The sequence below is a fragment of the Tarenaya hassleriana genome, unplaced genomic scaffold, assembly GCF_000463585.1.
Source record: "Tarenaya hassleriana unplaced genomic scaffold, ASM46358v1 Cleome5, whole genome shotgun sequence".
In the NCBI taxonomy this organism is placed as follows: Eukaryota; Viridiplantae; Streptophyta; class Magnoliopsida; order Brassicales; family Cleomaceae; genus Tarenaya; species Tarenaya hassleriana.
The window spans coordinates 4,065,403-4,080,229 of record NW_010967707.1 but is presented as its reverse complement, the minus strand read 5'-3'; the positions used below and the strand labels follow the sequence as shown (position 1 = coordinate 4,080,229).

At 36.3% G+C, this 14,827-nt stretch overlaps 4 protein-coding genes across 11 annotated transcripts; 2 read left to right on the top strand and 2 right to left on the bottom strand.

Moving 5' to 3' along the window:
• Nucleotides 1–1,340: 1,340 nt before the first annotated feature.
• Nucleotides 1,341–3,403, bottom strand: LOC104827445 (B3 domain-containing protein At5g06250; the record flags this gene model as incomplete). Its single annotated transcript, XM_010560617.2, has 2 exons — nucleotides 2,505–3,403; nucleotides 1,341–1,477 (listed from the first exon to the last, which is right to left on the bottom strand). Coding segments are annotated over exons 1-2 (825 nt in total), but the record flags the coding sequence as incomplete, so codon positions are not given.
• A 4,431-nt stretch (nucleotides 3,404–7,834) lies between these two features.
• On the top strand, nucleotides 7,835–8,550 carry LOC104826815 (40S ribosomal protein S17-4-like). Its single transcript, XM_010559713.2, has one exon. The coding sequence runs from the start codon at nucleotides 7,908–7,910 to the stop codon at nucleotides 8,322–8,324; it is 417 nt and encodes a 138-aa protein (XP_010558015.1). The 5' UTR covers nucleotides 7,835–7,907; the 3' UTR covers nucleotides 8,325–8,550.
• A 111-nt stretch (nucleotides 8,551–8,661) lies between these two features.
• On the bottom strand, nucleotides 8,662–11,088 carry LOC104826813 (TLD domain-containing protein 1). Of its 2 annotated transcripts, XM_010559705.1 has the most exons (8): nucleotides 10,977–11,088; nucleotides 10,777–10,879; nucleotides 10,580–10,684; nucleotides 10,344–10,429; nucleotides 9,856–10,082; nucleotides 9,556–9,745; nucleotides 9,259–9,448; nucleotides 8,662–9,158 (listed from the first exon to the last, which is right to left on the bottom strand). In XM_010559705.1, the coding sequence occupies exons 1-8, from the start codon at nucleotides 11,027–11,029 to the stop codon at nucleotides 8,847–8,849; spliced, it is 1,266 nt and encodes a 421-aa protein (XP_010558007.1). In that variant the 5' UTR covers nucleotides 11,030–11,088; the 3' UTR covers nucleotides 8,662–8,846. The 2 variants fall into 2 exon arrangements, with proteins under 2 accessions (XP_010558007.1, XP_019059719.1); XM_019204174.1 differs by lacking the exons at nucleotides 10,344–10,429; nucleotides 10,580–10,684; nucleotides 10,977–11,088 and having other exon boundaries at nucleotides 10,777–10,835.
• Nucleotides 11,089–11,222: 134 nt separating this feature from the next.
• Nucleotides 11,223–14,309, top strand: LOC104826814. Of its 7 annotated transcripts, none has more exons than XM_010559711.2 (4): nucleotides 11,223–11,384; nucleotides 12,162–12,380; nucleotides 12,462–12,625; nucleotides 13,628–14,309. In XM_010559711.2, exons 2-3 carry the CDS (start codon nucleotides 12,219–12,221, stop codon nucleotides 12,609–12,611), a joined length of 312 nt encoding a protein of 103 aa, XP_010558013.1. In that variant the 5' UTR covers nucleotides 11,223–11,384; nucleotides 12,162–12,218; the 3' UTR covers nucleotides 12,612–12,625; nucleotides 13,628–14,309. The 7 variants fall into 7 exon arrangements, with proteins under 7 accessions (XP_010558013.1, XP_010558011.1, XP_010558010.1 ...); XM_010559709.2 differs by lacking the exon at nucleotides 13,628–14,309 and adding an exon at nucleotides 13,090–13,511 and having other exon boundaries at nucleotides 11,231–11,384; nucleotides 12,189–12,380; XM_010559708.2 differs by lacking the exon at nucleotides 13,628–14,309 and adding an exon at nucleotides 13,055–13,511 and having other exon boundaries at nucleotides 11,231–11,384; nucleotides 12,189–12,380.
• The last annotated feature ends 518 nt before the right edge of the window (nucleotides 14,310–14,827 follow it).

Here is a 14,827-nt window from a genome sequence, read left to right as displayed (position 1 = left end):
GGGCAAAGGTTTGATCTGGGTTTTTGCCATAAGATTCGATTCAGATGATCATCTGACTTAACCAGTTCTTGTCTCGATCTTAGAAATGATTCATTCATGTCTCTTTGAGAAAAGAAACAGAACCCAATTGCCGTTATGGTAAAACTAGTACCTTCATTTAGCACAAAGTAGAGAACAAATTTATTAGGTTCCTTTCGCAATGCAAGGAGAATAGTTTTCATTAAAAATAATACATATTTTTTAAAAATTGATTTTTTAGGGTATTTTTTATATTTGATTCTTTGATTAATTCAGTTTCAAAAAACTCATTCATCACCAGTTTTTTTTAGACCGTATTCAATTCAATTGTATTTTATATTAAGACTAAAATTAAGCCATCATACTCATATATATATATATATATATGTATGTAAGTATGCATGTTGTCTCCTAGAATCTCCATTGATGGTCTACCAATTACAAAGATAATAAAATAAAACCCAGAAGAAGGAATAGAAAAATTAAATTTAAATACCAGAGCCCCATTGCATCGTACGTACATAAACACGTTCATAATGATACATCTTTGGAGTGAGAACACGTCTCAAATCGAATGATGTCAAATAGTATTCATCTATATTATAAGAATAAATCTTCAAAGTAATAATATGATCACCAAGCCGATGGAGGTCCTACGGTCGATCCCTCATCTCAACTGCTTCATCGTATCTCCCGAGAAAGATATGTCCTGTTTCAACCCAAAATAAGAAACTTCAGATTTCAAAAAAAAATAAATAAATAAGAAAATAAGATAAATATACGAAAAGTTTTCTAACAAATTCGCAATGCATAGTCAGCCCTGCCCGTGTTTTAATTTAATCTCTCTAATTAGTTACTAATTAGTTTCAATTCTAAAGATAACTAACTTAACCTTATAATCAATACATATACGCAGAAAGAAAAGAAAAAAAAAACACTACTCTCCGCTAATTTTCATAACGAATATAATTATATATAAAACTAATTCTTGAATATAATCAAATATTAAACTATGTCATTGCATTTTTTTACAATTATTCAAATACTTGTATGATACAGCAGTTCTTTTCGCGTGAATTTTTCCAATATATAATAAACTATGTATGTATTGTAATTTAAGTGAATTTAAAATAGATTTTAGGGATTTTTATGGAGTATTGTATCTACTATTGATTCATAAAAAATAATATCTATACCGATTAAACCCTAGCGAACCGCATTAAACTAGAATTGCACTCTAATAATATATATATATATATATATATATATAATTTTATTTTATAGAGAGAAGTAAAATTACCACGGGGCGAGGGTAATAATGGTGGATCGGCGGCCACTGCCATGTCATCGTCGTGGTCACGTTGGCACTCCAAATCAACTCCGAACAGCCTCACCGTCCTGGAACTCGGCCCCATCGCCGCCGACTGATTCTCCGCCGCCTCCGTTGCGGCGATGCCTCCTGTAAATAATAAATATTCACGTACGTGCATTTCTTAGTATTTAATTTGCAATAACAAGACATAATACAACCGAACAAAATATTGAAAAAAAAAGAAGAAAAAAATTTCTTGAGACGTTTATTCCACTGGATTGGGATGTTCTCCTCACGCGCCTCCACGCGCGTGTATACCATCTCAATTCATTATATATATATATGTATGTATATATTTAGGGCTGGACATTTAAACCCGTTACCCGCGGGTAAGCGGATACCCGATCTCATGGGTATTCGAAAAATGGGTACTTGATACCTAAACGAAAACGAGTATTAAAAACTAGAATACTCGTTATACGGGTATGGGTTCGGGTTTTATATATTGAAATACGCGGGTACCCGCGGGTACCCGCATATATATTAAAATTACAAAATTAACCTTATATTTTTAATATAATTTCTAAAATACTTAGGTTATTTTTACTTTCCTTTAGGATTATATATTGGATTTTCAAGTTTTGATAGATTCAACTTCAAATTATTGTGTATATTTTAAAATATTTATAGGATTGTATGCATATTATTATATTTTAAGAATTTTTAAACTTAAAAATATATTTTTGGAATAAAATATGTATATTTTTATTGATTATTTGGTTTAATTTTATATTGTTTAATATTTTTTATACGGGTACGGGTACTCACGGATACCCGTATTTTAGTTATGGGTACCCGTTGGATGGGTACCCGGATATTATGAGATAGAGACAGGGATAGAATTTCTTTGAAACCCGCGAAAACGAAAACGAAGACGGATATCTCCAAAAACGCGGGTATCCGACCCGTGCCCAGCCCTATATATATTGGGCTGCAATTATATAGAGACATAAACACACGTAAACGAAGGATATGTTTGAATTAAAAAATTGCATGGATCTTTTAATTCCGACAACAGTTTACCTTTAAATAAAATTTATTACCAATCTTTATATAGAAATAATTTGTAGTACCCCCATTTACATAATACATTTCGCAAAAATAAAAAAATTACCAGAGTGAGGATAACTAGATGCGTGGACCTGGTGATGAAATTGATGATAAGACGGTGGCGCCGTCGACGTGGCCACACCGCTCGAAAACGGCGTCGTATTCACTAAAACACCACCTCCGCCGCGTCTCCGCCACCGGATGAAGATTCTCCGGTCATCGGAGTGGTGGCGTAGGAAGAAGACGACGTCGCCGGCGTCGAGCTGTTTCTCTCTGACGTACCTGCTCCATCCTTTGGTCAACACGTAGCTTTGACTACTGTTCCAATACGAGTACCTGAAAACCCAACACTTCCCCGCTTCGTCCTCGAACCTCAGCAACATCCCCTTCTCCGCCGCAGCCGCCTCCGCCGTGTCTCCACCTCTGCAGACGGCGGAGGAGGACCCGTTAAGGGGGAAGTACTTCTCGGCGTGTTGTTTGGGGATGACGAGGCGGTTGAGTTTTCCAACGTCGCTTGGCGTGAGAGACTTCTCGAAGAGTAGGGTTTCTAATGGTGGAGGATAATGTTCGATACCACAACTACTACTACTCGGGTCGTTCTGTAACGACGATGCGACGTCGTTGAGGGATTGATTCCGCCGCCATGTCTCGGAGGTTTCCGGCGGAGAAACGGCGTCGTTTTGGCAGCGGTGGTGTTGCCACCAGAGAGTAGCCTGGTCGACGTCTCTTGAGTAATGGTTGACTGATGACATTTTTCTTGGATACAGAGAGAGAGAGAGAGAGAGAGAGATGTGAAAGTGAGAATGGTAGGGTGGAAAAAGAAGAAGGGCGTGAAGACTGCGGGGACTATTTGATGTTAGCTTTAGTGGATAGGATCCTAAGGACACGACAACGATCGAGAGGCTTGCTTTTGAGGTTTGCGAGTCGAGGCAAATATATTCAAAATCATGATATATATACTCATATATCCTGATTTTGTCCCTTAATCTTATAAATATTTTTTTTTTACTTATATATGTATATACTGTCCCCTAAATGTGTATATATACAATCCCCAATTTTATATATCATTCTATTTGCGTTATTTTTTTTTTCTGGGTCGGTATTTTTTGGGTTTTGGTTTTTTGTTTCCAATACGGTCAAGCACATTGGATTCCATGACGAACCTATAGTATTGGAGATATTTGAAATATTTCTTTAGTAAATCGGAACTTAAAACCCATCATACAATAATGATATATATATATATATATAGGATATTCATATCAAGCTTACCTTTTTTTAAGCTTCGGACATTAAAAACTACTGAATTGGGACGAACATGTTTGATCTTCAGCTATCTCGAGACAGAACAAGATCTTCTATACAATATATAACTGTATATATATATATTATAACCTAACCTCTTAAAGGCTAGAATATATATATATATATATATAATTAAATTAGTCCATCATTTTAATACCGTTTAACATAGCTTCCTCCTTAAATGATTTAGTAGGGGTAAAATGACTAATGATGTGAAATCGATAAAGATACATACTGTATCTTTCACTATATGTATATATTAGAGGGAGAGAAGAGAAGCGTGGCGATAGATGGGGCTCAGAGGGATGACGCAAGGGTTAGGAAGATCCAACGGCTGAGATTGAACATGGTTTTCACCCAAAGTTTAGGGCACATGGGATAACTTTCCCTTCACGCAAGTAAAACTCCAACTTGCGCTGCCTTTCCGACACTACATCGCATGCCATGCATCTCCACCTCTACTTACATGGTTCTACATACATACCTACATACATACATACATACATACATACATACATACATACATACATACATACATACATACATACATACATACATACATACATACATACACACACATACATATATAACGTTCTCTATCTTGTTTAGCTCATTTATATTTAGGTAAGATAAATATGCGTATATAAGTGTATATGACATGTACTTTTATATCATTGCATGGTACGCCAATATGTACATAAAATTCTCAAAATATATATTTAACAAACGTAAATAATCTGTGAAGAATATTTACTTTGTCGGTTCAAATATTTTATCTCGTGTCTATCTGAAAAATCTAAGGACGTGCAAATGGTTACGTACGTGGTCCTCTTCTGTTTTTATTTGCTAATGTTTTATAAATGTATTTTTCATAATATCTTATATTTTAAAAAACAAATCATGAATTTTTGTGTCACGTGATTGCAGGACACCATTATTGGTCCCTAGCCGTTTCATTTTCCTCAACAAAAAATAGAACTTAATGTATAAACTATATTTATTTGCCAATCGTAAAAATATTAATATATTGAAATATATAAAATAACAAAAAATTATATAAAATACTAGGTAGTTTGGTTTTCCAATATGATTGTAAGAAGAAGAAAACAACGGGGAAGATAAGATTTGTCCAATTGGATATTTTCTTCCTGTGTCCGTGCTTCATTTTTTCCTCCTACTCAAGCCGTCGTACGCGGATGATTCAATTGCATAAACAAATTTATTTGTTTCAATTAGATGTATTTTTTCATCTAATCCTACATAAATGGAGAGAATACGTTATACATAGATATATATATATATATATATATATATTATATTTACTCACCTGTATAAATGTTTATAATTTATTATTTTATTGTTATTTTCAAAAGTTTAAAACAAAGTGTTCCAATTAATGATATAACGGATTTATATATTGATTCCAACAACAAATTTTGTTGGACTCGTTATTATATATATATATATATATACATCGTCGTGTGATTTTTTCCATTATTTAACCATGATAAATAGAATATACGTACATATTAATTGCATATTTTTTCCTCGGTGGATCATAAATCTGTTGTCGATGACTCTGAGTTTGGATCTAATGCTCTAGGGGCTACTTGGCGTGTTTGGACAAAATAATTAATCATTTGGGTACCCTTTTTCCCCTCTAGGGTTCTAATATTGTTGTGACATCATTTATGGACCTGTTTCTTAGTTTAGACATATCATTTCCAAAATTAATTTCAAGAATATAGAAAACGAAGAAACGGACAAAATTCGCCTCATTTCCCAGGTCGATTTGGGGGCACCTTTTGAATATACGTTAGCATCTTGACCCCATCATTCAGTAAACTCATCAGTTTGTTATTATTATTATTATTATTATAAATAAAATGTTTTATTTCGATTGTCGTAATAAATATAATCACATGTTGGGGCATATGTATTGTGTATAGCTTTCCCATGATATATAATTGAGGTTGTTGGGGCACTTATATTTGTTTGTCTTTTTGCCTTTTATTATTGTGGGCGATTGATATTTGTTTGTTTGTTTATTATATTTTTTGACATATACATTAATGTTTTCAGCACAATCACATATAAATCACATTATTATATATGTGATTTTATATATATACGAAGATAAGAACTATTTTTTTTCCTTATCGCATACTCATTGGTTACACTAATTTAGGGTTATCTTTTATTTAAATTTGTTTACTTTGATTTAGTTTGGTTTAATATAAAAAAAACTTTTTTTATTTAACGAATAAACGTAAGAAAATTTATCCCGACACCATATTGAATTCTAAGCAAAAACGTGGAGTCATGCATTTTAATTTCAATTCTCTGTCTGTCTCTCTTTCGTGGAGGAGTATATTTAAAAGAAAGGTCCACTTTTGCTAATCATTACCCACAAAAATATGTTTCTGTTCCTTACTTTTAATTAAATGTTCAAATTCAATAATCTATCTTTGATAAATCGTATTTTGTTTCTTTAGTTTAAATTTTTGAATAGAATCTATAAATTCACGATAAAGATTCTAGGTATCTATCTAGCTACACACATTCACTTATCTCATGTTTCAGAAGATTAGCCAGGCCAAAACCCTAATTGAAAAAATGATCAAGAAACTTCATTTTCTACGACTTCTGTATATCTTTTGGAATAAATCATGCATAACGTTAACTATTATTTTGATATATATATATATATATACACCTGCCATTTTCATTATTCAAATGTTTCTGCAGACGCCGAAGACAGACAATACCCTTTCTTATTTTCGGAAAGTGGTGCTCGAAGCTTCATGATAATTTAAGTAAGCTGCCATTTTTTTAATTCCCAATAGTTTTTTTAATTATTAATTATTGTCTCCATTCCCAACACTTCGTCTTCATATATATATACCTTTATTACATAAAATGTTATGAAGGGATATTTTAATTGTATTATATAATACTAAAAATAGGGGACCAAATATCTTTTTTTTATAACATGTGATTTGTCAAGAGTAACATTCGAACCTGGGTGGAGGACTCTTTGAGCATACTCATTTAACGGACCAAAAGTCTTATATATATATATATATATATATATATATATATATATACACACATATGCCTTGAAAGGGACCAAAATTGAAATAACTCTGCACTGTTCAGTTGTGTGTATAAGGCCATGCTCAGACAGAAATTTAATTATACAGCCAATATCTTTTATTAGAACCTGAAAATAAGGATACGAAATTTCGAAAATATCGTTGTGCATCCCATACGAACTCGGTGCGATATAATAGGGTAACGTTTTGCGTCCAAATAATAACTTCATGTATATATATATAATCACCATTCCATATAATGTCATATATAAGTGGTGCAAATTCAGATCGAACCGAAGAAAAACAATAGATCGATATGATTTGTCAATCTAAATTAACTGAATTGAAATAACCGAATCTAAAACAAAATCATTTTAGAAAGTGAATATTTTTCATAAAACTCAGGTCCCAAACAGAATACGAACTGAACCAAAACCTCACGTGAAAACCAAATCCAAATGTATATATAACTTTTTCAAAAATCGAGAAATAATTTAACAAAAACCCAAATTATCAATAGAACTAATTCTGATGCGACAATCAACATCTTGCTACAAATAAAACCCTATAAGTTAATTACTCTTGTGTATTATAAACCTATATGCAATAAGTCCTATACGTTAATTCTTCATTCGATACGTTACTTCTTCTTTAATCCAATGGTTATAATTTATATAAAACCGATTTTAATCGAACAATAAAATAATCGAAAAAACCGATTGTGTATTTAATACAAGTAGTTCTACCAACAAAATCGATACCGAGTCAAAGTAATTATCTTTTTTTTTTTAAAATTAAAATAAAAAATTTCAATATAACCTAATCGAAGCTCAATGAAATCCGGAATCCGAGTGACGGCATTATAATGGGTCAATATTTGGTTACTGGGCCAAGACATTTGGGCCTCAACGAAGTGACTCTCCTTATCCTGATCGATATGACCGTTTTGCCCCTCTTCTTCTTTCACATTTAAAATCACGATCTACGGCTCCGAAACCCTAGTTTCACACTCTCTCGTAACACCGGAACAGGAGCCAGTTCGAAGCCCTAATTCTTTGCAGACGATGGGTCGCGTTCGCACGAAGACGGTGAAGAAATCCTCTCGTCAGGTGATCGAGAAGTACTACTCGCGCATGACCCTCGATTTCCACACCAACAAGAAGATCCTCGAAGAAGTTGCGATCATCCCGTCTAAGAGGCTCCGCAACAAGATCGCCGGATTCTCCACCCACCTCATGAAGCGGATCCAGAAGGGTCCGGTCCGTGGAATCTCTCTCAAGCTCCAGGAGGAGGAGCGCGAGCGTCGTATGGACTTCGTCCCCGACGAATCCGCCATTAAAATCGATCACATCGAGGTCGACAAGGAGACTCTCGACATGCTCGCCGCCATGGGAATGTCCGACATGCCAGGGCTCGTCAAGGTGGATCCCGTCGCCGCTCCGGCTCCAGCGTTCGGGTTCGGTCGTGGGAGAAGGTTCTAGAGGTTCACGTGATCTGATCTCACTCGTGGCTGGTGTCGTCACTTAGGTTCTCAATTCTGCAAATTTTGTTTCCTTTTTTTTTTCTCCTTGTTATTTTCTTGATAGGTTTTGGTGTTCAATAGTTCCATGGTGTCCTGTCGTTTGTGGTGGATTATACTTCTTCAGTTAGAAGATCAAAATGAAATTTGGGTTTTGACCAAAACTGGTCTGAACTCAAATTCTTTCACTTGATAGGATTCATGCGTTAAAAAGTTTAGATTTTTGTTGTTCCTATGAAATGATCACATATCTAATATGCATATAAACTCTATGATCCTTAATATGAAAGAATTGTATGTGTTGAATTCTGAAACAATTACTGGAAATGTTTCAACTCCAATGGTATGAGTCAAATGTACAATACTTACACATATGAAACGTGAAGATCACTGCAGTTTTGATTATTGATTAAAGGTCAATGCACATTGTATTGGCGATCCATGAGCCTGAATTCATGGAACTCAATGAGGAATCATCGTGTTTTCACTCGTTTGAATTGCCCGCGATCCCAACCATCTTGAGCATGTTCCTGTCTTCCTTGAACCTCTCTAAGACAGTACCTTTAACTGCATTGTGCTGCTTCTCTTGTGCTTTTCCACTGTTTACAATGCCCCAGCATTCTATTACTTCTGGTTGTATTTTGCTCGTCTTGGAGAGACAGGGGCTCCCGAATGTCGTGCAGGAGAAGGTCTGGCCCTGATCGAAGCTCGCAGATATGAAAAGGCCAAAGTGATTGGCCCGTCCTCCGAACCCGATACCATTTGGAATGCTCTCTGAAGTGAAATTGACAGCACACTGCACATTCATCATACACCCATTTCAAGATCAAAGGAATATCCACATCTATGATGTTCAGTTGTGTAGGTTTTTGGCAGGGAAGTGTGAAGCTGTGTACCCATTGAATGTTAGTGTTGGCTCCGGTTGGTCGGAAAATGGATGCCGCAGGGTAGAGCTGGAAAAGGAAAGACTTCATATCGCCATAGAAATCGCTGAGCCTCTCCCAAGGTTGAGAGGCATATCCTCCATATACATATCCGTCTTGGTCTTTAATGATCAAAACTGTCGTCATTACATCATTACGATTCCTGTGATTTCATGAAAGGATTCACTGTCTATTTGTTCATGAAGTTAATGGTGATGCATGAGCATGATCAGTAGATATGATCATAAGATGACTGAGACTACTACTCACGATATGTTTCCGAAGAACGTGTTGAAGCTCAGACCATGCAGGGCACTGTGATAGAGGAGTCTCCACTCTTCCATCTCATGCTGAGGAAGAGCTCCTCCAATATGCCAAGCATATTCCTTCTTTAACAACAGCATAACTGGATCAACATTATCCGGATAAAGCAGGTGTGGGACTAGAAATCCGGGTCTCCCTACACAATACCGGAGTTCAAAAGGATCGCCAAACGGTCAAGTGGGGAAAGATCACATTTGCATGTAGAAGATTAGAATCAGCAGAAAAAGAGTGAAGAGAGTAGATAACCTGGATCAGGTGGCATAAGCAAGCTTCCGAGGAATTTCCTGACAGATGGAACGAGCGAGCACCAACTTCTGAAATCCTCGTAAGACATACCCTTTTCAGAACCGTCGTGATTGGCTTTTGAGAGAGTCGCAGCATTGAGGAACACATCCATCATTTCCTTGTCGTGAGAACTCTCGGGGGAGAAAACACTCTCAAATATCACAGCCATGACAGACTCTAGGTCAGACCTGAACGCAGATGCTAAGATTTCTCGTGAATTGAAACATGCCCAGTTTGAGAGAATTCAGGTCCTAAGATCTTGCTATGCTTTGTGGATGCCAAGATCTTCCTAGTTCCTACACTAGAACAGCTCTATAGTGCTTACCAGAGGGCAACCACCTTATGCTCTTCACAACAAACAGGTACCAAATCTTGATCAATTATGCATTAAAGCAAATTCAAGATCAAGATGTATACTCAACATGAGTTCTATAGTTAACAGGCCGTACCTTGTCAAGATCCCGTTGCCATTCACATCAACCAACTGGTAAATAAACTCATCAATCTCATCATCAGTTCCTTTCTCATAAGTTGCCTGAAAAAAACACGAGTATATGTTCAAAACAGCATCTCTGTGATCAGCTTCCATTTCTTGAACAGCAAAAGGAGACTTGAAATTCCAAACTGAAGCCCACAAAATCCGATCGAGTAGAAACATCAAAGATCAACTAATAACAATGCATACTTTGGCAATCACAAGATCTTCAAAAGTGAGTTTATCATCTTTCCTGTGCTGCGTCACCAAATCAAACAGCCTTTCACCTAAAGAACCCTTCAGACCAAAGTACTCCTGCAATAACAGGTATGAGCGAATCTCGATGCTTCTTCTCACAAACCCAAAATCCGAAAGAGAGGGACATGAGAATCGAATTCAATAGAAACCTGGAAAACGGGGTACGAAACGTATCGGCCATTGCTCTGAGACTGAGAAGCGAGCGAGACGAAGAGCGATTTTAGATCTTCGAGCTTTTTCTGAGTAAAAGCTCTGCAACGACATACGATTAGATCGATTTCAGCAAGAGATTCTCCGACAGATTCTTACAAAAACAGAGAGAGATGAGAAGACCGATTCCGACAGAGACCTCGAAGCCAAAGCGAAGCGAGGATTTCCGGAAGATGAATTCGAGTTTCCCATTTCGCCGGATTCCTCCTCCTCTCCGGCACCTTCTGCCACTGATTGATTGCTATGGTTATGTAATGCTTCTGCCTTTTTCTATGTTTTATTAATTCCCCTTAAGTTATCTTTATTTCGAAATCAGCCCCAGGAAAATTGATTTATCTTAATTTACCCCATTTTTCGTCTGGAAAAAATTTCAATTTGACAATTTGTTTCATTTAATGGTGGTCGGTCGACATGGTCGTGCAATGCACTTCGCTTCGTCGACTCGCGGTGGGTATATACGTTGAAAAATCAAAAGCAAGGAGGAAGAATGAGAAAAAGTCAACACAAAGGCGAAAGGAGCAATCTTTCAGCTTCTGAGTTTCGATTCGTGAGTGTTTAATCAGAGAAATTAATTTTTAATTGTTCGTGACCGTAATTTCTGGGCTCCGAAATTTTCTTGCAATCGATCTCCGGTTTTCGTGTGGAAATTTATTTTCTTGTTTTCGGCAGTACGTGAATGATCCCTGGTGTTAATAAGTGTTTCTCTCTGTCTGTTTGGATGGGGAGAAAATTTTCTGAAACAAGAGCCAAAGCTTGTTTGTGATGTTCATAGAATCTTTGCTTCAACTGAGTGCGTGGGTTTGTGGACTTTTGGCATGCGTGAAGAACTGCATACATTTTGTAGAAAGATTAAGGTCCATGGAAGTAGAGATCTTTGGACTTTTCAGTCTCCCGAGCTCTCCTCGAATGGAATTTAGGTTTCTGATCTCTCTCTATGTTTGATTTTTGGTGGGTATTTTTTGTTTTTGCGTGGGATATTCTATTAGTGGATCACATGGTGTTTGGATTGCAATCTGTATACAGAGAGATACATTAGTTTTGTGAAACCTCTGCATATGTCTTGCTTCTTTCTTGCCGTTGTCTGATCCCCGAGGATGCAGGAATGTGAAAGTTAAATACATGTTTTTTGTGTTATGCTTCTTACTTTAGCTTCAGAAGACAACTGTTTAAGAAGTAGAGGAAATGCTGATACTTGTAACTAGAACGTTCAAGACTGCGATTGTGGTTCCACCTAAGTCTATTTAGATGGAGAAAAACATATAATATGCGAGTTTCGAACACCTGGGGAATCTATTTCACGATCTTTCTTGTTAACAGTGCACAGTTCATCTTTTGGTTCTGTTATGTACAGGTCAAACAAGACTAAAAGGACTGTGTTTTCATGATGACAAGGCCCTTGGTGCTTGTGTTAGTTTTTGTGCTTATTGTACTGACCTCGCAGTTTGAGTGGAAGCAACAAATTGAGAGTGAAACAGAGAGCAGCCTGATTCTTCCTCACGAAGAACGACATATACCACATGGCAAAGAATCTGTGAAAGAAAAGGTTCGTTGGTGATATTGTTGCAAATTGCCTGTTAGTCCATTACATTAACCGGTTGGCTTCTTCTTATATCAATTCTGGCAGACAATTCTCTCTCAAGAACAGAATATTCAGAAGCTTAAAGAGCTGATCCGAAGTCTTAGGGGGCAGTTGCTGCAATGCAGAAGTGAAAGTCAGGCTGCCTTGCCTGAGCTAGTAGATGAACTTGATCAGCTGCCTTTTAGGGGTGACTAGTCCTTTTTCTCCAGGTACTTCCATCTCTTGTACAGTTTTTACATGTCGAAATGTATTTCTTTTCCCGATATAAATTAATAATCTGCATAAAATGATATCTAGCTGTAAACACCGACGTACATAATCCATTGATGGATCTTGAAATGTCCTGTTAATTTAAGGCCATTTTGTGGATGCTATAGGATCATAGAATCTAGTCACTATATAAAAGTCATGTGCTTTCAACTAAGTTCTTACTTGGGCCAGGAATCAGCTTGAAAGTGAAATTGATGGCCAGGATGGTTTTGAATTTGTGAAACGTCTTTCTCTGAGTTATCTGTACACCGCCTTTATTTATCTTGCGCTATCTTTTATCCGATTATATGCCTGTATTTTGTTTTTTATGCAACAAGAGAGACAGGGCCTTGATGTTGCCGCTTTTCTTAATTCTGAACTGATCCTAGGAGGTAGTTGAGAACTTTTATGGGTCGTTTATCAGACAAACGGTGAAGTCAAGTGTAGGGGTTTTGCTACAAGGTTAAGATCTCTCAGTATGTGGAGTTTGATGCATAAAAGAAGATACGCACCAAACGACATTTTCAATTACACTTGTTACCGGCTCGTCGCCATCATCATCATCATCATCATCATCTGTTACCATACTAGATATTCGGTGGCTTGCATCCAGTTTCATCATCTAACCACTGCTCTTCTTGGTCTTGAAAGTTATCACATGTCGCATTTTCATATCGACCTTACGGAGGAACCCATCATCTAGTTTTTCTTTCTGAGATGTCAAATCACTTTGATTGCTCAATAGATATCAAATAAGCTGTTGTGGTGGAGACCAGAAAAGGGTCTCATATCTTCAGAAACTGGTGTAAAGGAGCAATCTTTCATTATGTGAAGGTCCTTTGCTTATGTCATGGCTGTCTTGCAATCTTTTCCAGATTTACAACACCGATGAAACTTCTCTTAGGTTTGTTTGGTTTACACGTTTAGCCCTCATCTAACACGACATCCCCTACATTGTGCAGCAGAATGAAGACACATCTCTCCCGGGCTTTGGGTCGGATCAAGATTCTTGAAAACTGAGAGCTTGTCTTATCATCAGTCAAAAACACCTAAAATGACCGGTTTTCGTACCCCCGAATACCGCCATACATCATACCCTAGGTATCGACCTCACCCTCTTTGCCATTTAACGCTTTCCCTCTATATCCCCCGAAAGCGACTTATACCAATGGTGTTACTATCCAATAATACTCCATAGCCTTTGTACTCCGAAAGGAGGGAATCAAAGAGCAGTGGTCCTATAGATCAAGTTTAAGATATGAAGATAGGAAAAAAAAATGAATTTTTCTTTGTGTGTGTGTGTGTGTATGTGTATATATATGTGTATATGTATGTATGTGGTTGAGGACTTTAAAAGAGGAGGAGAGATTGTACTGATTCTGTGAGGCTCAATCAAGTGTGTAAGGATGGTTTTCTTCATAACTTGAAAGGCATTAATGGGAAGAAGAGAGAGAGAGAGAGAGAGAGAGAGATAGGCCACAAAATGCTTTGCCTTCAAAGCCCAAATGCTCTGCTTTTTGTTTCTTCATTTAATATTCGGGCCAGTGAGCAGTTGCTGATACTTAAGGCCCATTCATGTGTGTATGTATATATATATATATATACGTGTTATGGTTATGTGTATGTATATCATTTTTATTTGAATTTAATCGTCAGACTTTTCAATGGAATAATAAATAATTGTAATGAAACCGCATTAATATGGAAAGAACTCGGTAGATAGGAAAACGTATCATTGTTGAATGACTTTTGCTTTAATATATATACACATATATATATATGTATATAAAAGAAATCTTTCACAATGATTTCTCATACAATCTTGGTATTGATGATTTTGTGCAAATTAATTAATTAAGCATAGGGTTGACATTCGGGTTCGAATAATTGAAATGAATCGAATTGCATACTCAATGATGCAAAACCGTAGAAGAGTAATATCACATGGTCAAAAGAAAATAGAATGATACACATTATTCTGATATATTACAAACTACCTACCATATCAATCTTATTATGTCATTTTTATAAAAAAAAATCTTATTATATCCATTAATAATCAAATTGTCAAACATGCGAAGAATGTCGTTTTATTTTCAAGAGAAATACCAAAGGGTTTTCCTCAAGCAAACACTTCTAAAATATAAATATAACAAAAATTT

Bases quoted from the DNA above. Each gene is read 5' to 3' on its own strand.
- LOC104826815 (XM_010559713.2), top strand. From the start codon at position 7,908: ATGGGTCGCGTTCGCACGAAGACGGTGAAGAAATCCTCTCGTCAGGTG.
- LOC104826813 (XM_010559705.1), bottom strand. From the start codon at position 11,029: ATGGGAAACTCGAATTCATCTTCCGGAAATCCTCGCTTCGCTTTGGCT. The intron at 10,685-10,776 runs GTTTCTATTGAA...CTGTTATTGCAG, and splicing joins TTTCGTACCCCGTTTTCCAG to GAGTACTTTGGTCTGAAGGG. The intron at 9,449-9,555 runs GTGAGTAGTAGT...ATGAAATCACAG, and splicing joins ACGTTCTTCGGAAACATATC to GAATCGTAATGATGTAATGA.
- LOC104826814 (XM_010559711.2), top strand. From the start codon at position 12,219: ATGATGACAAGGCCCTTGGTGCTTGTGTTAGTTTTTGTGCTTATTGTA. The intron at 12,381-12,461 runs GTTCGTTGGTGA...CAATTCTGGCAG, and splicing joins AAGAATCTGTGAAAGAAAAG to ACAATTCTCTCTCAAGAACA.